This window comes from Telopea speciosissima, chromosome 1 (assembly GCF_018873765.1).
Source record: "Telopea speciosissima isolate NSW1024214 ecotype Mountain lineage chromosome 1, Tspe_v1, whole genome shotgun sequence".
Taxonomy (NCBI): Eukaryota; Viridiplantae; Streptophyta; class Magnoliopsida; order Proteales; family Proteaceae; genus Telopea; species Telopea speciosissima.
The window spans coordinates 12,879,888-12,904,939 of record NC_057916.1 but is presented as its reverse complement, the minus strand read 5'-3'; the positions used below and the strand labels follow the sequence as shown (position 1 = coordinate 12,904,939).

Here is a 25,052-nt window from a genome sequence, read left to right as displayed (position 1 = left end):
GTTACCTAAATAAAAAACCCCAACCATGTATATGCCCTCTACGTGAGCTCATTGGCCCACACGCTGGCGCAGGGGCTAATGACAGTTCAGATCTGCTACCCACATGGGGACGAGTGTGGACAGATCTGAACCCTACATGGGGGTGTGGGACCCGTCTCTAGGATGTGGGACCAATGCCCCATGTAGAGGTCAGATCTGTCCCCACCTATCCCCATGTGGGTAGCTGATCCGGATTCTGACGGGTCATATCTGGATGGGTGCAAGTATGCAACGGTGGAAGTGGCATGGAAGAGCGAAACATGGTTTCCACGCCACACTTGGCTCGCGCGCACAAACGACTCACACACGGCTGGAAATTGGCTGAGGTTCCTCCCACCGGGTTTAGGCTCACTTTACTGGTGCAGCTCGCCTTAAAATGGGTTTCCAAAGCTTTTCAAAATCGAATCCCGTACCTATGTCGTGGTTGGGTTATTTTCACAGCAACCTGTTTCCGTTATCTGCAACTTCTCTTTGCGAAGTCAATACCATCCCGAATTAGGGTTCAATGGAGACTCAGTGGATTACGGAGCTTCCTCTAGCAAACATGGATAAGCGCCCTAGGAACCGGCCTAGATTAACATGGGATATGCCCCCTCCTATTCCTCCACCCCAGGTATTGTACTCTCCGATCTTTTGATCCACATTGCTTTTGATCATTCGTTCTAGTTGGAATTTCATTGTCAGTTCTTGAATTATGTTGAAGATTGAATTATTATGATTGTGTAGACGAAGTTCAGGTATCTTAATTCGTTTTGTTCTAGATATCCCTCTTACGTTTTGAATCTTCACTTCAGTCTCTCTCTCTCTCGTCCGCTCGTACTCCCTTCCCCTTTTGTATTTTTATCGTCTTCTGCTATGAAAACCCTCAAAATCTCCAGTCCTTCACATTTTTCGTTGCTTTTTATTTGTCGCCTCTCCGTACGATAATCTCTCCCCCCCTCCAAAAAACAAAATAAAAACAAAATAAAAGGGGAAGAGAGTGATAAAACCCTTTTTTTCGTGCTTCTTTTGATCTGGGGGTGTGTAATGCCCCTCGCTTGAATTTTCTGCATGTTATCTGTGTTTTTTCCCCTTTCTGATTTTGTTGGGAAATCTTTTTTTTTTTTTTAAGAAGTTATCTTCAATGGGTTTGTCTGGGTTTTCACCTTGTGATGTTGTTGTAGAGACTCTTCGTTCTCTTATTCTTCTATAATATATAATCTGCTGGAATATTCTCCCTTTATTGTTCTTGTTGCCCGGTTGGGGGGGGGGGGGGGATATTTGTTTTGTAATCTCTTATGCCCTTCGAGGGTGTTTGTTCTCATTTGCGGTTTCGGTTGCATGGTTACGTGAAGTTCTTGTCGGACAAAAACATTGTGGTGGTTTGGTTAATTAACTCCTATTATTAAAACAAAGTTCCTTTATCTGCAGGTCATTCCAGCAATCCACTGTGGGCAAGAGTATGCGAGTGTAGGAGTCTCCAACTATGCATATTCTTTGTATTACAAGGAATTGCCTCACAATGGATCACCTCCATGGCGAAATGATGATAAAGACAGCCATTATGTCTTTGCTATTGGAGAAAATTTAATTCCTCGATGTAATTATACTCTGTTAAACTCTCCACCTTCTGGGGGGGGGGGGGGCACTACATAACACTTGCATCCGTGAGATCTTTTATTTATTTTTTTAATGTTTTATTTTGATAAATAGCATAGGGGAAAGGATAATTCTGTTGTTCTCAAAGTGATAGGTAGGTTCCTGATGATAGTTTGTCTACATTGTCAATTAGGCCTTTTTAGTGTATTTCCATATTTTACTATTGAAGATTTTTTTCTGCTTTTTTTACACTAGTTGTTGGGTAGTTGGTACTTTCACTACTTTGTGACTGTTCTCATGTATTCAGATGGATCTGAATTTTTCTTGTCTCATCCTGACTTTCATTCGGGAACTAGAGTTGCTTTCCTTTTATGACTGGTTCACTGGTTGATCTCCATATGCCTCCTACTCTTTTCTTGCTCTCTCTCTCTCTCTCTCTCTCTCTCTCGCACACACACACTTTATTCACTCTGTCTCTCCCCCACACATGCCCCTTCCGTTCTTTACAAGTTTTTGTTCTTATATCTGGTTGTTGTTATATGCAGACCGAATTCTCAGCAAAATGGGCGAAGGTAATGGTTTTTTTTTTTTTTTGGTAAGTTCAATTTGTTTTTCATTCTCATAACATATGATTTATTCATCATCTTTTGGAATTTTTTTTTTTTCCTGTCAAAACTAATTTATGCATTTGCATGACTTTCAACAACAAGAGATTTTGAATTGGATTTAGATGTCTTACCCATGCTCTGGGATCAATCCATTTATTTCTCATCTCTCTGTGATGCAATCACTGCAGGGACATTTGGGCAAGTCTTGGAATGTTTGGATAATGAAACTAAAGAACTGGTGGCAATTAAAATTGTGCGTTCTATTCACAAGTATCGTGAGGCTGCTATGATTGAAATCGATGTTCTGCAGAAGCTTGCCAAACATGATGTCGGCGGCACTCGGTAGGACTTGTATTCTACCTTTTCTAGCTGCAGCAGTTCAAGGTGAATTTGGTATAAGTGGTTTTATTTTTTGCAGTTGTGTGCAAATATGGAATTGGTTTGACTATCGTAATCATATTTGTATTGTAAGTATTTGTTAGTGCTTTTGGTTAATTTGGGAGGCTGATGCATTTCCCTTGGTGCCTGACAATTTATGAGTTAAAACTTGTGGATGGATTTAAATGTTTTAACACGTTTTTGAGAAGCTTGGACCAAGCTTATACGATTTTCTCCGCAAAAACAGCTACCGTTCTTTTCCCATTGATCTCGTTCGGGAGTTTGGAAGACAACTTTTGGAGTCTGTAGCTTGTGTGTGGACAAATACTTGCACCTTTCTTTTCAATCTTGTTTTATTTGGTGCTTGAGTTCTTTCTGATGATAATCTGAGACTCAGGAGTCAAGGCTGCTACTTATTTTTTCCATATAAGTTGCCATGTTACATTGGAAGTAGCTATTGATAAGCATGGCAGTGGACTGAATAAAATTTTCCCTCTTCTTGGTTTGCTTATTCCTGCCACTTTTTATTCTTGCAGTTATGCATGATATGAGACTAATTCACACGGATCTGAAGCCAGCAAATATCCTTCTTGTTTCATCAGAGTATGTCAAGGTGCCTGATTATAAGGTATTGGCTCATTAGACAATTTTCCCTCTTGATTTTTCTGATCTATGTTTTTATTTGTGTGTCTGCATGTTGCACATTTTTCTGTGTGTGTGTGTTAACTAGGGTCAATGGTTCGGTAAGTTTCTTGTTTGTGACATTTTTTTTTGTTTCTTTCTGGGTTGCAATTAAGTTTCTGTCACGGTCAGCTAGGTTTGGTTCTTATTTCAAGAGCCTGCCTAAGTCTAGTGCCATTAAACTGATTGATTTTGGGAGTACAACATTCGAACATCAAGATCACAGTTATGTGGTGTCAACACGGCATTACCGCGCGCCAGAGGTTATCTTGGGTAATATATTTCTATCTAGTTTGAAAATTTTCTGGGATTTTTCTAACTCGTCATTAGTGTGAATGTGACATAACATTGTTTTTTTTTAATTATCTTCACCAGGGCTTGGATGGAATTATCCTTGTGATTTATGGAGTGTGGGTTGTATACTTGTTGAACTTTGCTCGGTAAATTCAGTTGAACTGATTATGCTTTTTTAACCATAACATAATGTATCTTTCTTGATTTAAAGAGTTAGCTAGTTATGTGGAATAAATTTTGTTTATTCTGCCATTCTGCTGTTAATGCAAAAATCTGGGGAACTTGTATTCATATGCATTAACAGTCAAGTTCCCGGTCATTCTGGAACATTATTCCACGTGGCGTGGCATGTCATGTAATGCATTCTGGTCATTTAATTGTTATCTTCATGAGTATCTAATGCTGACTTTTTTTTTGCTCGATATTTAGGGTGATGCTCTTTTCCAAACCCATGAAAACTTGGAACATCTTGCCATGATGGAGAGGGTTTTAGGCCCTATGCCACACCATATGATGATTAGAGCAGAGTAAGAATCTCTATTTTTTGTGTTCTTGCTTTTTATAAGTTCTTTGCAACTTTGATTCCTTCGGATATGTTATTTTCTGAAACTTTATTGCAGCCGCCGTGCTGAGAAATACTTCAGGAGGGGTGCACAACTAGATTGGCCTGAAGGTGCAGCTTCAAGGGAAAGCACGAGGGCTGTTTGGAAATTGCCTCGGTTACAGGTCTGTTTATGTCTCATTTTTGCTTTCAGGAAGCACTTTTGGTGTTCTTTAGCCCCTGGTGCATTTGATGTGCATGAAACATTTTTTGTTTACTGATCTCCATAAGTGTTTTTGGTGCAAAATGTACTAATGAATTTGGTAATCAGTACATGTGGTCCATGTAGATGTGATGTAACCTAGGGTTCAAAACCCTAATTAGGTCACTTGGACCCCCTTTAAACTGATGAGATCTCAATAACCCAGAACAAGGGTAAATCTGTTTTCAGGTAGGTTCTGGACCCTTTGGGACAACTGGACAAGTAAGCACAATCTGGACCAAAGGGTGAATTTCAAAGGTAAGGACCTTTCTGGATTCTGGAATTTGAAAACTTAGATCCGGAGGCAAATTAGGAAGAACTTGGAGTCAGAGGGCTTTTAAGGAATTACCAGAGAAATGTTCTTAAATGGAAATTAAAAAAAATTCCTATTCATCTTCATCCTTATTTATAGATTTTTGAGAATTCAGTTTAACATTGATGATTCTCCTTTAATACTCAACTAGTTAATATGAGATTTTAGGATATACTGATAACCCTTAGGCTTCTTGCACCTGCAAATATAAGCCCCAGATTTGAATAATTACAATTAACAAAATTCACTGTAGCAGGTCTGCAAATAAGATTGAAACTACAGAGGCTGTTTCTCAGGCTAATACTCTAGGGTCACTCTATGAAGAGTAAACAATGGCCGAAAACTGGGGTAGAAAGAAACCGGGAAAGAGTTTTCAGCTCCACCTCTTTCAATCCAGATTACGCCCGGACGAAGTATCAAAAATAAAAACTGAAATATAAGCTTGACGTACTTGACAAGATTCCTACTGAAATTCTAAAATCGATTTGAAAGAAGATAAAGGAGAAGATTTAGGTAGAAACTCAGTTCATCATGAACTGTTTCCTAGGTTGTCCATCAACTGTAGGATAGGTTTGCCCATTAAACTCTGTTTGACAAGAGACCATATCTGCCACGAAACCAAATTTCATTACCAATCTCTATTCTCTCGATCGATTCTAGCAGGTACAATTTATAACCTAAATTCTATCTAATGAAGAAAATTAGAAACTTTCAACTTACCTAATATCCTTCCCCAAAAACAAAACTAACATCATCTCAGCCCAGGCCCAAAAGGCCCATTGCATAATAACCCAAATATGAACACTCAACAACCCAAAAGCCTAACTACATCAGGATGCATGCACTGTTAACTGTATTGATGTATTTTTATGACACTCGGGATGATGGGGGTTGAAACTCTCATCAGACATCAGCTTAACATAAACTGTAGGTTGGATTCTCACCATAGTTCGAGAACTAGCGAGATATCGCTGAGTTTCTCGGTTTTTTGAAATCCCGAGACAAGACTGCCTACGAGTCTCAAAATGTCAATATCTCGCCGAGGTCTCGGTTTGACATAGGAAAATGCCCATCTAGGTCCTTTATATGAGTGCTAGATCTCGAGATCTTGCTAGAAATTCTTGGTATACAGACACCTATCTATGCCAGGAACCAAGACAGACAAGACAGATACTTATTTATGCCTAATATCATTTAAGTAAATGTTTTTGTATTACATTTACTTAAGATTTTATTCATAAATAAGCAAATACCCCCCTATTTGAATCCAATAAAAATAGTTAAAAAATCAAATTCCAAAAGGAAAAAAAGTCAACCCCCCAGTTCAAGAACAAAAACTGGATTTTCGGCGGTAGGTGCAATTTTCAACTTTCTAATGCTGGGGTTTTTCTCAAATCTAGAAATTCCATAAATCTTATTATGCTAAAACATTGCTAAAAACTAAAAGTTTAGAAATAAGAGAGAAAGATTACTTGCTGGTTCTGCAGATCAGTCAGTAGCTCGGAAAAACGAAAGAAGAAATAGGGAAGAGAGAAAGAAGTAGAAGAAATAAGAGAGAGAAAAAGAATCCTGCTAGTGCCACAACAACAATAACATAGCCTTATCCCTACTAAATGGGGTCGGCTACATGGATCCTTGCTCTCCAAACAGCTGTATTCGAAGTCATACAAGATACGAGACATAAGCTATGCATGTCTTTCCTCACCACTTCACTTAGGGTTATTTTAGGCTTGCCCCTGACTCTTTTAGTTCCTTCAATCTGATCACATCACTCCTCCAAACTGGAGCATCCCAAGACCTCCGTTGAACATGGCCATGCAACCTCGAATGACTCTCTTGTAGCTTATAATGTATTGGAGTTACTCCCAATGGCCATGCAACCTCGAAGACTCTCTTGTAGCTTATAATGTATTGGAGTTACTCCCAACTCAGCTCTGATATGATCATTCCTTAATTTATCTTTCCTAGTTTTGCCACAAATCAATCACAACATCCTCATCTCTACCACACTTAGTTTGTCTATATGACGCTTCTTAACTGCCCAACATTCCACACCATACATTAGAGTCAGTCGTATGGCAATCCTATAAAAATTTCCTTTAAACTTTAAAGGAATACGCCAATCACACAACACTCCGGACGTACCTCTCCGCTTCATCCGTCCGATTTTAATTCTTTGGGAAACATCATCCTCCATATCACCTTTTTTATTTACAACAGAGCCTCGATATATAAAATAATCACTTTGAGAAATCTCCCTCTCATCAATATTCACCACCTCCTTAACCACCCTAGTGTGGCTAAAGTTACACACCGTATACTCCGTCTTTGTTCTACTTATCTTAAGACCTTTTGATTCCAAGGTTGATCTCCATAACCTCCAACTTGGCGTTAATCCTTGTTTCTGTTTCATCCACCAACACAATATCATCAACATAAAGCATACACCAAGGAATCTTATCTTGTATGTCTATGGTCAAATCATCAATGATAAGCGCAAGCAAATATGGGTTTAAGGTTAATCGGTTGATCCTTGATGAAGCTCACTTGTAAGTAGGAACTCAACTCACTACCTTGGCCCCTATTGTTCTTACGCTAGTCACCAGTCACCACACCATAATACATATCTTTAATTATGTCCACATATTTACATGACAATCTTCTCTTCTCTAGTATATGTCAGATTAACTCACTAGGGACTCTGTCGTAGGTTTTTTCTAGGACAATAAAGACCATATGGATATCTTTCTAGCCTTCTCCATATCTTTCCATGAGTCTCCTAAGTAAGAAAATAGCTTCCATCGTGGATCTTCTTGGCATAAAGCTAAATTAGTTCTCCAAAACAGTAGTTTCCTTTCTCATGTGGGTTTCAAACTTTCAATAACTCTCTCACATAGCTTCATTGTATGACATTAGTTTTATGCCTCTATGGTTATTGCAGCTTTGAATATCACATTAATTTTTGTAAATTCGGCACCACAATGCTTCTCTATTTATCTGGCTTTCTCTTTGTGTTCGTAATCGTGTTAAATAGCTTGGTTAGCCAAGATAAACCATAGATACCTAAGTTCTTCGACACTTTTATTGGAACTCTGTCTGGGCTTGGTACCTTGACTATTTTCATCTTTCTTAAAGCTTCTTTTACTTCAGACTAGGGGTGTCAATAGCTGGCCCGCACCGGTAGGCCCGACCAATACCGATCGATGAAAAACAGTAACCGACACGATCGATTCCTAAATGTGCCGGGCTCATAAACCGACCGATTAATAATCTATTGTCCCCAGTGCATAAGAGAAGGCCGACGGTCGCCCGACTGACATGAACGAACGCATGAATGAAATCTTTTTTTTATGAAATGACTGAATACATTATCCATTAAAATATTAAAACTTTCAACCGTCATGGCTCAAATACTAATGTATAATATGTAATAGTGAGGATAAGGGATTGTGATATAATATATTATAACTGAAAATAGTCATCCTACACTCCCACCCACGTCACTTCATTTTACTTTTTACCTTTAAATTGCCCCACCACAACCAGTCTTGAATACCCATATCCCCATAACCTTTCTGTCTTTTAGATCTAGAACTTCTAACTAAGACGAAACCTCCTCTCTCTCTTATATCTCTCTCTTTTAGATCTGGATTATCTCTCTACCTATTCCAACTAAGACGAATCATACGCGAGGAAAGAAGAATTGATTTGTTGAAAGGAGCAGAGGTTTCGCAACCCTCATTGAATACAACAGGGGTTTGGATCTATCGTTACCTCCCTATGAACATCCACAAAGCTCCGCTTCTACACAAAACACATTCACACTTGAGAGATCAAAACCTCTGCGAAACCCCCTCAGCGGACCCAAAAGCCTCTACATCTCTCTATTAATCTCTCTTATTTTCATTTTTTGTTGTTGTTCTACTTCATTATCGTCTCTTCATCTAGAGTAAGGAGGACAACAAGAGGAGTATTTCATTTTAAGCTGATAGAATCGAGAAGCTCATCAATCTCTGCAAGTAGAATCATACGGGACCCCTTACCAGCATTCTGTGTCTTTTGAAGCTCGCCAATCTGATACTCTGACCTCACACCGATTATGACCCGATAACCGACCGACCGAATGTCACCATGTCCATGCCTAACCTTTCAGTGACCAATTCTATAAACAATCGGGAACGGTGCTAGGTTTCAAATTAGGGGTGCCCGATTAAGCCCGACCGAAATCGACCGATTGATACCCCTACTTCAGACACCCTAATTTTGTGTATATATCTACAACATGTGGTGTCTAGATGAGTAGCGCATCCTTCTGGGGCACTATTACTCGAAGATTCTTCATTTAGTAGGTTGTAGAAATACTTTTTTCATCTCTTTTTAATGTCCTCGTCCCTTATGAGTAATCTACCATCTTCACTTTTAGTACATCTGCATGATGGAAATCTCTACTCTTTCTTTCTCTTACTTTAGCTATCTTATAGATAGCTTTTTCCCCTTCCTTTGTGTTCAAATTGTTATAAAATCTTCATATTTCCTCGCCCTTGCTTTTCCCATAATTTTCTCAGCTTCATTTTTGGCAAAATTTATACCTTTTTAGATCCTCGACCTCTTTAGTCCTTTGCCATGACTTAAAACTAGCTTTCTTAGTCTTAATAGTTGCTTGGACCTCATCATTCCATCACCAAATCTCCCTAGGGATATGACGTTTATCTTTCGATTTCCCCTAGTACCTCTTTAGCAACCATCTTGATACAAACCGTCACCTCGTTCCACATCGTATTAGTGTTGCTTTCAAAGTCTCTCTTTATCAATGAATGAATTCAAGGAATCTCCTTTTAAGCTCCACCACCTTATCTTAGGGCAAATAGGCTCCCCTATCTTACGATTCTGCATAATGAGGCACATATCCAGGACCACCAATCTATGTTGTGGTTAGACTTTCCCCAGATATAAACTTACAGTCCTTACAAAACAATCTGTCTAACCTTCGTGTTAGAAAGAAATCTATTTGGCCGATATAATGCCCACGTTTGTAGGTGATTAAATGCTCATGTCTCTTTTTAAAAAAGTGCTCACAATGGATAAATCATAGGTCACCGCAAAGTCTGCAGTTGAGGTTCCCTCTTCATTCCTCTCTCCAACTCCATAGCCTCCATAGACGCCTTCATAGCCTCAATGGTCTCTCCCAACAAGACCAACACTAACTTTCGACTCGTGACAGTAACAATAGCTAGAAACATTAATCAGGGTTTAGAAGGGGAACTTAAAATACAAAGACGGCAGACTAGGTAACAAAAGTTTTTTTTCTATCAAGCACCGGAGAATGCTCACAATCAACACATCATCTGAAACTCTCGTGTTTATGTTTAGAGATGCAAGCCAATCTTCAAATATTGACTTTCATGAGTTAACTTTTCATAAGAAAAAAGAGCAGCATTCTATCAGAATACCAAAATACAAGAATATCCAAATGTTATAATTACTACGAAGTTGTGTACTTTTACTTACTCGGAAACACATAGGCTAAAGCTCCTTAGTTACCTCAATTGTGGCATCACCAAAGATTGAAAGACCATCTTGTTTGGCTACATATAGAGAATAGCTCTCGTCCACACCCAGATGAAGCTGCTCAGAAACAATACCATATCCGAATAAGTACAACATAATCAAACAGTGAGTGAGAATTAGAAATGATAGCAGGATTTGGGGGGGAAGTCAGGATAATCTCCTGGGAATCAAGTCTCACCGTTTCATTGTCCGACTCTACAAGGATTCTAATCTTGCTAAGATCATATACAGTTTTCCCTCCGGGACTGTGTTTAAATATAATCTCTCTATACCTCTGAAACGCCTCTCGGATAATGGAGGAGTCTCCGCCATTACCTCTGACTTTGAGCGAAAGACCGGGATCAACGGAGATGGTAGCGTTGCCATAGCTGAATTGTGAAGGCATAAATAAACCAGAGAATCATCTGATTCCGAGTTCGACTTGAGCCCTAGAATCCGCCCTTCAACTGTAACACCAAAAGATGCATAGAGAATACAGAGAAAAGCAAGAGAGATGAGAGCGGAACTCAGAAGTTCGTTTGACATCTGGTGGTCGTCACAGATGTTCCTATTAAGGGAAATTCAACTCAGAACTGGTAGGTGGTAGCCTTCCGAGTTGGAAACTCTTATAGTGGACTCGAAATTCATAATTGGGAAGGAAGTCGGAAAAGACAAAGAGAAGGACATGACATTAGTGTGACGATAGAAGACAATGACATTAACTTAACGATTATCATATTTGATTCGATAATTGAGTTTGAACATACAAAGAGTAAATTTTACTACACTTCGAGTTCAGAGTGGTCCGGCACTCAGCGGTGACCAAAAGGGATTAAACAAATTAAAAATCCAGCTACGCATTCATATTACATTACAGGGAAGCAGTTTTCTGTACGGATGTGTGTAGTCTACGCCAGCACTCTCATGTGTCTCTCTATCTTCTCTGGCGAGAAGAGAACAGCCAGTAGGGAACTAGACTGCACCGTAGATACATCGGATCATTCCACAACTTGAAATTCACTTTGACTGATGTACAGGCTCGAATCGCTTCGATTGGATTGAACCGATTTTGGTCCGATAATAAATCAAATCAAAACCAAACCATTAAACCAAAAGTTGGTTTCGCTTTTAATCCAATTTGAATCAGTTTTTTATTGGATTAAATTAACGGGTTCTTATAGGTCCATTATTGTCTGCAACCGTTTCATTTTCTCATATAAATATTAAAAAATACTAAAAATAATGGTTTTTATCAACTTTTATTCGGGATCAGCCTCTGCCAATTCCAATTTGGATTGAACCCAATCGGCTAATGAGATCCGCTTTTTTAATCTCCTAAAATGACATTACATATGCACACAGCTTTTTTATATCTCATAAAATGTGTCGCATAACTCCACTCTGGAAAGGTATTTTTGACCTCATACTATCATAGAATAGGAGGTAAGAATTACTGTTGACATTTTCTCCTCACAATTGGTGAAAGAAAACTTAATCTAATGGGGCATGCAATTTCTCTTAATCTATGGTGAAGAGAGAATCTCTTCTTCTAGGGAGATCTGATCCTTTGATTGGATAAGGGTATTTCAAACTTTCAACAATAGAAGGTGTGAGTTAATGATACATTCACTTTTCCTAGAATCCAATCATAGCATCAAATCACCATCAACGAAGATGAAGCTACAATGAAGAAAAAACTAAATTCATCACTATTGACCTTTTACAAGTTGTCTTAATCCTTACGATCTTCAAGAGCTATGGTTTCATCATCACTATGGATATATTTTAAGTTTCGCCTCATCGAATTCTGAGGCTTAAAAAGAAAACACTGGAATTGCACTTAGATGGAGATGACAAAACCATAATCCATTTGGGTTGTATGTCATGCCGCTCATCTTTTCTCTGTGAACTCCTTCTTGAGTACATCCTCTAGCCACTGGAATATTAGTGGAAATGCTCCTGTAAATAAGAAAACAATAAAAAATGACTTCCAGCCCCAGTTGCGTACAAATGAAATGAAGTAAAATAAAATTTTAATAGTGCAATGCAATGAAATGACAAAAAAGAACTTTTCTATGGGTGTTTGCTTAAAAGAGGGAAAAAAAATGTTCTGAACTTCATCTGGGTTCAAAATCTATTAAAAGGTCCACTAGAGGTCAGAAATTGTTGAGGAAGATGCTTCTATGGCTCTTGAACTGAATCATTTCCTTGTTATCTGAAAAGAACTTCCAAATTAAGAGGAAGGAAGCTTGATCGGAATGAATCAGATTTTTTTCTTCTATGATTGATCGGTATAAACATCAACAACTTCAAATTGGATCAGTATCTCCTCAACAAATAATTTAGCTACATGGCAGGGTGATGTGACGATTTTAATTGTTTCATAGTGGATAGAGAGGTCAAGGTTTGCATGGCCACCTATCAAATTTCAGGTTCAAATTCAAGCAAATACCATCCCATGCATGCAATTCATCCTAATATTTCTCCAGTGTCCATGTGTTTCCATTCACCCTCTTGTAGTCCTAGTTTTATTTGCCACTTGAAAAATGCAGTTCACGCAGAAACTTGACATGTATGGAGACCTTGGGGTCTACCATAAACAAAATTTAGACCCCATCCGATCTATCATATGGTAGATATTTGGCTATGTTTTGGTAACGTTTGCCCATCGTAAAAAAAATCTGCTGGTTTTAAATCACTTTGACGATTACTTCAACCAAATGGACTTTTAACATATAAACTAAAAAACCGCATTGCAAAAGGGAATAGGATCCTCTTTTCGTATCTTTCTTAGCTCATGCTTCGCTTCTCCCCTTGGGAGGCATGAAAAGGCATATGTAGTGATAGGCATATAAATACATCGGACAAGCTTTAATTAGCCTTCGATTGCATGAGTGAAACATGAGTACGGAAAGGCATAAGCAGAGGATCCATCCCTGTTGCAAAGACAGTTTCCACCAATGATCTGGTTGAAATGCATTTCATCAACCGAGACATGCAAGGAAACTGATGTGCAATAGCCACCTAATTATAATAGGGAAGAATTTGTTTTCAAGGCTAGCCCTCTACACGGTCCAAATATCCACCAGGTTTGTAATAATGTACCACATCAAGATCTTTGCATAAGGAACAGGGAAACAAGTGGATAACAACCTGATGTTGGATTTTGTCTACGATTTAATGATCCTCTCACTAAAAGCGTGCCTGGGATTTGGTGGAAGACCTGATGGCAGGAGTCATCGAAATGCCCAAGACATTACCAATCACAAAAGATTAAAGATTAGGAAGTAACACTAGTATTATGCCAAATCAGGGGGTTGTGGAACTTACTGAGACACGGAAGGATAGTCCATCCAATGGAGGCTGCAAATTACTTGGGCCGTTGGATCTTTCACAAATAAAGTGGCAAGTAATTGCTCCATCAGAGTCCAGTACCCCATTTTTCAGGACAGAGTCACAGTAAGCGCTTGATACAGTGATCTGTGGAAAATGAAATTGTGTTCCATATTAGCTAACAAGATATCCATCAGAAAGCCTTCTGTTCAATTTATTAATGGTGACAAATCTTACATCAACAACAAATGAGGAGGTATTCAATTTACAAGATGCACCACCAGAAAGGAAGGACTCCACAGATTTCAGTACATCTATAGCACTGAAATGACGTTGAACCCCCTTAAATAGATAATTACACTATCAGATTAACATGCAAAAAAAAAAAAACATATATTAACTTGAGATCAACATAAAATCCTTCTTTTTTATTTTGGATAAATTAAAATGTAGCATTTATTTAAATAAGGGGAAAAAAGGAATGGAACATACAGCTAGAGGCTAACACGAGCAATCCCCAAAGAAGAGAAATAACTACAAAAAGGAGGAAGATCCTACAGAGGAAACAACCTAGAAACCTCATTCCCAGCCAAGGAATCCACTACCTTTTAAGTTGCTGTCCAAGTCCAGTTGAATGACATATTCAAGGTGGACTCCAAAGCTTTAGATTATCTAAGACAATGAAATCTCCTCCCTCTTAGAGTTGCAAGTCCATACAACACAAGTCTCCACCAGTGAGAAGGTTTCCAGTCCCCAGTGAATAAACCTACCAGTCATTGAAAGATAAAAAAGAGTTTCCTCTCCAACCACTCGCTCACAAGTAGGGCCACGAAATATGCTCGCATTGATTCTAAGATTTTGAATCTTTCGCTTTCACTTTACTATCGTTTTTATTTGCTGATCCAATGATTCCTTCTAGAAAAATGTGTGTGGAGTCTAGACCAACCATGAATCTTCTATGATTACTACTATTAAAAATGTTGCAAGCTGCTCTCCTTTTCTTCAGAATATAATGCAGTGCTGACCCCAAAATAGGAGTATCCAGTGGGAGATCAGCTTACGACAGCATCAAAGGGTATGAAGACAAACCAGAATTGAAAAATATCAGACTATCAAAGGATCCAACCTGGTCAAATATTCTATTAGGTGCAGGGGAACAAACCGTCAAAATTCCAAACATTACAATAGTCAGATTTTAAAATATGTCAGAATCCTTCCTAAGATATGAAAAAGAAATTTCTGACAGGGAACTAAAATTTGACAGCAGGAAATTTGTAATTTCATAACAGATTCAGTTAAGAGACTGATATGCTGATTAAGCAGCAAACAGAATCCTTAACTGAAATAAGAAATCATAATGGAAAGATCGATCCAGAAAATAGGAGATTTTGTAGAGAAAGAAACAAACTAGGACTCTTGAAAACAATAGGATTATATTGGGTTTTTTAAATTGAAACTAAATACAAAGTACATGATCAAGAACCACCACCTGATCTGCAGGGCTGGAGCCATGAGGCGGTTACCGACTCAATAGGGGTTTGTTTACTAGTTTAGCGGTTATTTTTGTCATTTGTTATTTACTGTTTTTTTTTTCCTTTAAATAATATTTTGATCTTCCCAACTCTTCTAGCTTTTATTTTGTATATTTTCTCCCTCCTGCCGAGTTTCATCTGCAGCCATCCTCTGTTTCTGGCGGCATTGGCAGTCCAAAAAATTTTAAATCGAACTCTGTTGACTCTTCTCTTTTCTGCTTGAGTTTTCGTGTGTTGAATATACTCCAATGGAGACTTAACCTGCCCAGTTTCGCCCCAGAAGAATGTCATAGCGCTGAGACTCGACCCAGTTTCAGATCTGATTCCCGAACCTCCGCTAGGTTCAGTTTCAGCAATTCAACATTATTTTATTATTTGTTATTTGGGTGATTACCAGTTGGGATCAATAAGTCTTCAAGTTAGCGACCTTGCCCTCAAGTTTCAGATTGATTAGCCTTCAAACGAATGAGTTCTCACTCCTGAATCAAGCCTGGGTCTCCACTGTTTCTATATGAATCAGTTTCAGACCAAGGAAGAAGGATAATCTTCTTAATTACAAAGGATCAGGTTATAATACACATAACCCCTACTCTTCTGATATTTTGTTTTGTTTTGTTCCACCTTCCTCTAAAATTTCTAAAATTCCAGAAAAGCATTCTTTCACAAAATTTAATTACAGTACTGATCCAAGGCCCTTTATTCCTTCCAATAAAGTCCTAAATTGTTTTAATATTTACAGAACTGCCATTGACCATATACTTTTGAGTTACTTTCATCTTGGTGGGCCCATAGCAACCCAAAGCAAGGTATTGGGAACCCAGGTTGCAACAAACAACCACCAGTACCGTAACTTCAGAATCACCACAGCAAGGGGTTCGGAATCACCACAAAACCAAAAGGTTGAAAGCCAAATCCATTATTTAAATTCGTGTACAAGGTTGTAGACCCTTACAAACTTGTATAAAAGATTCAAACTCAAAAAAAGGAAAAGCCTAAACCAAGGACCAATCATGAACTGATAAGATAACTTAAACTTAAAAACTGAAATAATAAAGAAAAGAGCCTGAAACAAGGCTGGACTCTTAGAAACCTATTCCATCCTAACTAAAACACTAATAACAAATACAATAAAGAAATAGAACTCTAACTAGAGTTACTTATAAAGTAAATCCCGTATTCATTACTTCTACCCATATTTTATGTTCAATAAAGTGATCCATTACAATAAAAACTCATTGGATCAAAGGCCCAACATGTATATAATCTAATCCAAGGTTTTTTTCTACTAAAATAAGCCCACTTCTAAGTTTCATCTGCTTCAGAATCATTTGAACAAATTTTAACTTCTAAATAATTACTTAATAACACAAGTTTTCAACCTTTCTACTTTTAAATTTCTTTATTTCTCATTTATGGTTCTTTTGATGTCAACAGGACCAACTACTACAAACTCGTGGCTTTTGCCCTAGTCAACTGGTGATATTGGTTTCTGAACCCTTCCTTTTGCTGGGAGAGAAACTCTCATCAATAGAGAAGGGAGAAGGTATAACAGGCAATTTGCACCCTGATGTGTCCACATGTTAATGAGCATAAATTTAAGGTCCACAGGCAATACAGTCAAATAAGTATGTTGAAGTATTAGCGTTAGGGGCAGTTTGGTCTTTCTTTTCTTTTTTTTCTATCGGTTCTTGAGTCCTTTGTAATGTTGGTTGGTTGTAGGGGCATTATTGTCCTGTCTTTTATTATGTTTTAATTACAAATAGAAGAGGGACAGACCTGCGGCTAGAACAGAAATGTTGGTTGGTTGTAGGGGCATTATTGTCTTGTTTTTTTATTATGTTTTAATTATAAATAAAAGAGGGGCAGACCTACGGTAGAACATTCTGTTCTACCTGTAGGTTCTCTCCCACCTATGGTATACGAATTTTATAAACAAAGTTGCTGCTATTGTTGCTCCTCTTCTCCATTGATAAAGAAACCTTGTGTTTGAACGAGGAAGAAGGAATTGGTATTTGATCCGATTGACACCTTACGGTGGGAAGCCCGGGTGGGTCATTTGGTTAGTCTCTACATCCTCCATATTGATTTATTACTTTGAAGTCCTGAAATCAAGGTCTACCATCAACAGGTAAGTTTAAAACTGAAACCTGCAACTAGATCTACTTCCCTTCTAGAAGGTTACATGTTACGTGTTTTTCATGAGAATTTTGCCCAGCCAAATCTAACCGTTAGAACCTGCTGAAACTTTGATCAAATCATCTTCAAACCTTAACAGAGACTCGATCCAAGTTTCATATCCATCCACTCAGCCAATTGTCTGAAATTACCTTTTTAACCCTTTTCTCCTATCTCTACTAGGATTCCTAACTCCAGAATTAACCATCTGGTTTTGCTGTAACTTTGAGCAACTTTTCTCCCTAACCTAATCCATATTCGACCTAAAATTTAAGCCCATTTAACCATCCGATTTGCTATTATCAATATTTTCCCTAATCTGAACTATCCTATGATTAAAAGATTCTGTTTGGTTTCTGGTTTGCCATTTAGCATCCTTATGATCTTGTCCTAATAGCTGGTAAGTCTCCTTATTGCGATCCATGTTCCATCGCGACCTCCTTTATTGGTCTGAGACAACTGACTAACTTGATTCGGTTGGGATTTTGATCTGGTTGGTGTGCCAAAATCCTGAATAGACGGACTCTAAAATCTGCTTTTCCCCTGGTGTGCTTCAACCCTCCGACCTTGCCCCACCAAGCTCTGGGAAATTGGCTAAGTGCACCCCTACCAATATGTAAACACACTTCAATCGGTTTGACCATGGGCATAGAACAAAAGATGGCTTTGGAGCGAATTCCTTGTTAGTGCGTGCTATCAGGACCATTTTGTGATGATTGGAAAATCTGGACAGTCCAAACCAGATAGTCGGACCATCCAAAGAGCTGAAAACTACCATAGGGAGGAGGTTCAGAGTCGAACTGATGACCTCAAAAACCCCTAAGTGATATTTGATAGCATGCCAAATGCCCACTTTTTCAGGATTATAGCTCATAAATTATTTAATTCTTCCACATTATTTTATTTAAAGGATCACTGCCCGGTCTAGATGTTAAGTGCACTGACCTCTTGGGCCAGAACAGCACAAGTAATCCCCACCACTTTTGAAAGAAACAAAAAAAGTAGCCAAGCACTTTATGTAATATGCTACATGACATGTAATTATTGTACAATAATTAATTGTTTCAGTCTCATTTGGAACTGGTTTCCGAAAATGTGTTCTGGAGATTATTCAACAGTAAAGGCCAACTTTAAAGTTTCAGAACTCAACTCAATTAACACTAGAGTCTTTTTCCTACTCTAGCCAATATTACAAAACTGTATCAAGTAATTGATCAAGCCATTCGAGTATAAAAACAGCAGTTATTTGTCCTGCTAATATTATGTGATGATGAAACTCCTACAGTAAGATATCCTCATTTAGAACTGGTTTCTAAAACATGTTTTGGAGTTACTTGAAATTACACAATTATATCAAGTAATTATCAAGCCATTTAATTATGTAAACTGCAGTTTTGTGTGTCCAACTAATAAATAAGAATGATCAAACATGAAATCGCCAATACTTTGAGAGGAAAGAGAGTACTTGGGACATACAGCTCATAAAGCAATACCTAGATTATCAGAAATTCATAACTGCATAGTGAAAGGGTGAAAACACCACACAACCAATAATTCATTATCATCTACTAGTAAATTACACTGTGAAGGGCTGAAGGTAATATGATCATAAGACATAACAAACAAAATATGATCCAAAGGCCTAAAAAACTGACTAACAAGATTAAAATTCAACCACTAAATCTAGGGATTTTGAGAATTAAAAGACTTATGTCTTTCATGGTGTTAATAGACTTGAGACCTAAGCATTCCTAAGGAGCCAAACAACTCAAGCAGACTCCTTTGCATTCATATTTCACCTTAAATCTGGTGGTTTTGAATCTCATATCTCCTCAAGAGAATTCAAAATTATGAAATTAAACCCACCTTTTAAACAAATAAAATCAACTCTCAGAATTTTACAAGTACATGACCAACATCATAAGCTCTGATACAGTCATTGTAGATGTCAATTCAACTAAGAACCACTCTACAGTAGAATCAATGATAGGCCAGAATTGATCCTCAAAATTGTTATTCAATTGTTGGACAGAATAGGAGATCGATCACTTTGGTCAGCAGCAGATTTACTCATGGATCGTAGAACTTGTAGCAGATCACACAATGCAAATAAAAAAAAGGAAAAAAATTAGAAGATCACAGTCATCACACAATGAAAATTTAAAAAAAAAAATAAATAGAAGAAGGATAATTTGGATTGAGCCTCTCTCTCTCTCTCTCCCGGGTCTCTCACCCACGGCCTCTCACCGAACCTGTCTCTCACAGGAGCTGTCTCTCACAAAGCAATAATCAGATTTCATTCATCTTTAATCGTTGGCTGATCAATACAGCCTCTTGCCTTTATATATAATTAAAGCATGATTACAAATAGTAACTCCCCTTTTGGCTGTTGGGAGGATTACAAAATAGAAATTAAATGTAACTAAAAGGAAACAAAGGACTGAAATAGAAACTTCTAAATAAAAGTTAAGCCTTCTTTCTAAATCTGAAATTAGAAACCAGTACTAACTTGCTAAAACTGAATTTAGAAACTATCTAATCTCTTATTACCACCAAACTAGAAACTAAAAATAGAAACAAGGTAAACTAACATATCTAAACAAAAATCAGAACAAAGCTGTCCATATATGCCCCAAAATCATTGTTCACGTGAACAGTAACTCGGGTACTGTTCATGTGAACGGTATTTTTCCTTTCAAATTTCTGTCTTGATCCCTTCTTTTCCTTCATGCTTCTATCTGTGGGGCTGCCTTATGTATGTTCCATTGAACCAACAAAAACATGACACATCATCAGAAACCAGGCTGCCCCTCGCAGCAGTTGAATCCAACAACTACACTGGACTGGTTTTGGGGCTTGTTCCTGAGGCTACACATGGACCTGTGATCTACATCAGTTATATACCATTGTTGAGAGGTTAAAAACTTAAAATGTTGTCAACAAATTCAGTGAGTAAAACAAATATTGTGTAAAAACTAACAGCCACCCCAGCCCAACCCCTTTCCCTTAATATCTATGTTTTCCCCAGAACCCAAGGAGATTCAGTTACTCATATAGTGTTCTCCTCATGCCGTGCTTAAAGTTAATCATCAGGTTACTGCGCTCCATAATGGAGATCGCTGCTAAGATAATCATTCTTAAAAACCAACCTATGTTGCAAATATAAAAGGGCTCCGGAGTCAGAATCTGACATCATGCATACACACAATATAAATCCGTAACTGAAATTAATGATTCACATGTAATAAGCACTATATTCAATTAAACAGCGAGACAATCTTATGAATTGTATCACATGCACATAGACGAGTACAAATAGATGTGACAATTTTATTGCTGACATGCTGCAGCTACATAAAATTCATACGGCAGTCTGTACAAATTTAATTTGTTTATAAGTATGAACCTTTCAGAATTGTTGCACTAGAATATTTGGAGTTTCAGGGACCAAAAGGTGTCTGACACAAAAACTTCTTCCAATTTAGAGCAATCCATGCAACAAGAATCCAAGTGTATCCATTTAGAGCTGTAACAAATAGCTACTGATAATCATTAAAAGCTAATAAAATCTCAACTGCATCATGGCTTTCTAATATCCCAAGGACTGTAATATGCACAGACAGATGAATACAATCCTTTCTTAGTCCCTCTCACCATCAACTGTATCTTTGAACAGAATATCTGAATTCTACGGAGTAAAGGTAGGGAAGCTGACATTTCCCCTATGAATCCATTAAATTCATGTATATAGAGTTGGTATCTCCATTGTTATACAGGATAACCAAACACATGCCAGCTGAAGTGGATAGCAACAAAAATTGAAGTGAAAAAAGGAGAACAATAAGCTCCTCCAGTCCTACATCTTAATGTCACCGGTTGTACAAGGGTGAAGTGTAAGTATTAGGTTATCGAACTATACATCCTCCATAGCTTCTCCTATTTGATAAAGTTGGGAATGTTCATGAAGACTACTCAGGCGGTTGGATATGATCAAGGTACAAAGTAATGAATAACATTATGTAGCTGAAAAAAATTTGGGAAACATAGAAAAACCTTGAAATCCTATTGTTGACAATATATGATTAAGTGTGACCTCATAAGCATAAGTTTTCTATTCCTCTTTGATCCGGTTGGTTTAATACCAGTTCCGACAAACCAAATGACATCTTTGATAGACACTTCTATTTTCAGTAAGACTACCAGTTTCAGCAATCCACTCACACAAGAGTAATATATGACTAGAACCAGAATAGGTCTAATCCCAAGCAGGATCAAATAGAAAATCTCCAAAAGAACAAGAAAGAGAGCAATGGGATCCAAAAGAGAACAATAGGATCTCAAAAGAACAAGAATGATGAGATCTCAAAAGATAACCAAGAGACAAATTGGTTGGAGGAGAATGAGATGATCTCAAATCGGTAACCACAAGTGAATAAGAGAAATAAATAATAAAACCCACAAAATTGTAACTTGTTGAAGCAGCAATGATCTTGATGTGGTAATCTTCAAGAAATCGATGTGACACTCAGTTGAAAAAAAATCCCAAAAGCTTGTAACACTCTTGAACTCAATTTGACTAAAACTAGGGTTTGGAATCAAGAACCGATGGAAAGGGATGGGGGAAGGTTGGGGTTGGCTATCTCAGCCTTGGTATCTCACCCATCCTATCTCAGGATTTTCAACATTGCATAAGCAAACTTTTCTGTTCATTCAAATTCGTGTACAATGCTGGCCTCCCTTACAAACTTATATAGAATCCTCAAAAATAGACTTAGACACCAAAAAGGAAAGGCCTAACCCAATCTTTAACTAATAAGGTAACCTAAATTGACTAGGAAAGTGAAATATTAAAGAAAACATACTCAAAATAGGACTCTAACTAAACTCATGAAGTAAATCCCGTTTTCCTACTTCCTAACCCTATTTGAGGCTCATTAAATTGGCCAATTATAAAGTAAACCCATGGGATCAAAGGCCCAACACATACATAACCCAAGCCAGAGCTTATTTCCAATAAATTAAGCCCCTTAGATGACTTATCTGCATCAAAGAGACATCTAGTTTCCAATTAGTGAGAGCATTAACATTTTATGAAGACAGAGATGCCCTCAGTCACAGCTTCAAAGATCACATAGTGCAGGCTGTGCAACTAAATGGGATTCTTTAAACTGATGAAAATAGAAAGAATTATCTAAAAAAATGATAGCATGAAAGTAGTTACAGGCAGACATGGTCTTCTCGAATGCAAGCTGTAAGAATGTCTCAGACCTCAAGCATGAAGGACAAGTTATTCTTCTCTGCCACATGGGATGATATCAACTTCTTAGAAGGAGACATGAAAGACCACGCAATACCCCATCGACATGTTTGTCCTTGAGAAAATTCAGTAATCTTCACTATGGTGACCGCCACCTCCCAGAGCTTTGAAATTAGGTAATTAAGGTTAGATTTCCTCCCAATCAATGAAGTGTACCACCTATAACCACATCAGTGAAGAGTATGACAGATAAATGTCTTCCCTCTTTCATCAAAAGTACTTAGACTGAAGGCAACAGAAACTACAAAAAACATAATAAGATGTTACCGGAAAGATTGCTTTAGGACAACACTATCCTCGATAATACGAGTGATAAATGCCTTTTCTCCACCAGGACAAACCATCTCCTCATGTGTCCCACCACATGATGTCTTTGGATTTAGTCCTGCTTCCTCCATGCTCTCGAAAAAGGGAGGATTACACATACAGAAGTCAAAACTCTCAGCATCCTTGACAACACCAAGAAGTACAGGTGGTCCATAATAACCCTTCGTTGTATCTGAAACCACGTCCTGCGAATCTGGGTCTAATGCTTTCTCACAAGATATCTCTGATGTGCCTGCTTTGGCTTCACCAGAAACCAACTGATCATTACAATTTTCTTCCCTCGAGCAGGTCTGCCCCATGTTTCCAGCCTTCCTAATTTCAATCAACTCTGATAAATGTAGATTATTCTTAACATTCCTTTCCGCCCACTCTAGTGCAACATCAGTAAAATCTGAAACAAAGTTTATCAAAATTAGTGCCCTTGTAATAAATGTTTGATGTTCAAGCAGCATAAAAATATAACCAGAATGCAACTTGGCAAAAGATGCTAGTGCCCTTGTAATAAATGTTTAATGTTCAAGCAACAGAAAAATATAACCAGAATGCAACTTTGCAAAAGATGCTAATGATACAACCACAATGCAACTTTGCAAAACATGTTAGCATATGGAAAGGACCAGAATGCCCACCTGGCCCAATAAAGCTCCAACCTAGAAGAGATGCACCAAGAAGTGGGTATATGCAGTTCGCTCCAGTTCCAATATCGAAGCCCTTAACCTTATCTTTATTGGTTTTAGTATTCGCAGTGACTTCTGATGATAAAAGATCTTCAATCCAATGGATGTAATTGGATCTGTTAGGTACGGTAGGACAGAGTTGCCCATCAGGAATCCACCTGCAAATTGGCATTAGCAAATTTAGTATCTATTAAGAATTTAAACAGTCGCAACTGAACGATGGAACCCTACACCTTCAAATCGTAAACAAGGCCAATGCAATAGTCTTTACCACCCTTTTGTCGGGATTTTTTGTTTTTTTTTCTTTTTTCTTTTCTTTCTTTTAAGAAAAAGAAAGAATAAGGAGTAAAGAGAAACATCAAAAATCCAAATAGAAACAAATCATTTTAAAGCTATCAATTAAAAGAAAGATACAGAGACAGAGGTTCATTTTCCCCCTCCCTTCAGAAAGAAGAAATAAGGAATAATTCCATTCTTTAGTTACATTTCGTCGCCCAGAAAAATAGATGTTTTCAATTGAAAACAGCAAAGAAGGTGAGCCTCGTGATTAGTTTTCTACTGGATCTCTTTTCCACATACCGAGTTGGAGAGAGTCACCAGAACCAAAACAGAAATTTACCATTCTCGAGCGGAATTTTAAAATTGTAAACCTGGAATAAGGGATAAACCCTAGTGTGACTAAAGTCTACAGTCGAGAACATGAATTCCTAAAACAGGTACAGAGAGAAAATCCATAAAACACCAAAATGCTTTTAAACAGGAGATTACCATTTGACATTGTGATCATGATCAAGTAAGACCCTTGTGAGCTCTCCTGTGGCATTAAAATCGGTCCAATCGATCTTAGGGCGACCGTCTTGAGAATAGAAGACGTAGGGTTCAAATGACGGGTATAGCGACGCCAGTAGACGAAAATCCGGTGGATTCGCGAAATATTTGTTGCGCGGATGAATGGTTGGACGTTCTGGTCTCCTTTGCTTCTTGCTCGGCGTCTTTCGGTATCATCGGAATACGTATACGGCGGCAGTTCTCAGTCTTCCGACCGTTTAAGTTCCCGCCATTAGTAGAGGCTGACCTACAGAAAACGGGATCGGTGAGGTGTGTTTGAATCGTGCAGTTCAGCCTAGCTATAAGCATTGATTGGTAGCAAGAATACCACTGACCCCGAATCCCCCTGGCCTAGCTAATTGCCATGAGGAGTACCCCGAGACCTGTATAAGAATAATAAGGTGAACCCGTGGTTAGTAGGTTTGGGTAAAGCAAAGAAAATTTTTGATTGGGTAGGGTACAATGTTACGTGGTTTAAGGTATCGATATCGGATCCTCTGATACGGCTGATACTGCATGGTTTTAAAGGTGATCGTGATGAGGCATAAAACACCCCACCTATCAGAGGCTGCCACATGGCCAACCTGACCTCAGTCCGAGAACCGAATTGAGCCGAGCAGGA

At 38.1% G+C, this 25,052-nt stretch overlaps 2 protein-coding genes across 2 annotated transcripts; one reads left to right on the top strand and one right to left on the bottom strand.

Moving 5' to 3' along the window:
* Nucleotides 1–320: 320 nt before the first annotated feature.
* LOC122663713 (serine/threonine-protein kinase AFC1-like) lies at nucleotides 321–4,645 on the top strand. The gene is made up of 12 exons (XM_043859347.1): nucleotides 321–652; nucleotides 1,450–1,618; nucleotides 2,163–2,189; nucleotides 2,414–2,567; nucleotides 2,644–2,691; nucleotides 2,800–2,915; nucleotides 3,140–3,231; nucleotides 3,401–3,557; nucleotides 3,660–3,724; nucleotides 4,008–4,105; nucleotides 4,199–4,304; nucleotides 4,571–4,645. The coding sequence occupies exons 1-12, from the start codon at nucleotides 545–547 to the stop codon at nucleotides 4,628–4,630; spliced, it is 1,200 nt and encodes a 399-aa protein (XP_043715282.1). The 5' UTR covers nucleotides 321–544; the 3' UTR covers nucleotides 4,631–4,645.
* A 4,684-nt stretch (nucleotides 4,646–9,329) lies between these two features.
* Nucleotides 9,330–24,603, bottom strand: LOC122663704 (U6 small nuclear RNA (adenine-(43)-N(6))-methyltransferase-like; the record flags this gene model as incomplete). Its single annotated transcript, XM_043859336.1, has 10 exons — nucleotides 9,330–9,332; nucleotides 10,509–10,521; nucleotides 12,123–12,200; nucleotides 13,395–13,464; nucleotides 13,572–13,721; nucleotides 13,812–13,916; nucleotides 22,550–22,757; nucleotides 22,866–23,316; nucleotides 23,555–23,760; nucleotides 24,371–24,603. Coding segments are annotated over 8 exons (1,491 nt in total), but the record flags the coding sequence as incomplete, so codon positions are not given.
* Between the last annotated feature and the right edge of the window lie 449 nt (nucleotides 24,604–25,052).

Coding starts and splice junctions, on each gene's coding strand:
- LOC122663713 (XM_043859347.1), top strand. CDS start 545: ATGGAGACTCAGTGGATTACGGAGCTTCCTCTAGCAAACATGGATAAG. Junction 653..1,449: donor CTCCTATTCCTCCACCCCAG/GTATTGTACTCT, acceptor CTTTATCTGCAG/GTCATTCCAGCAATCCACTG. Junction 4,106..4,198: donor CATATGATGATTAGAGCAGA/GTAAGAATCTCT, acceptor ACTTTATTGCAG/CCGCCGTGCTGAGAAATACT.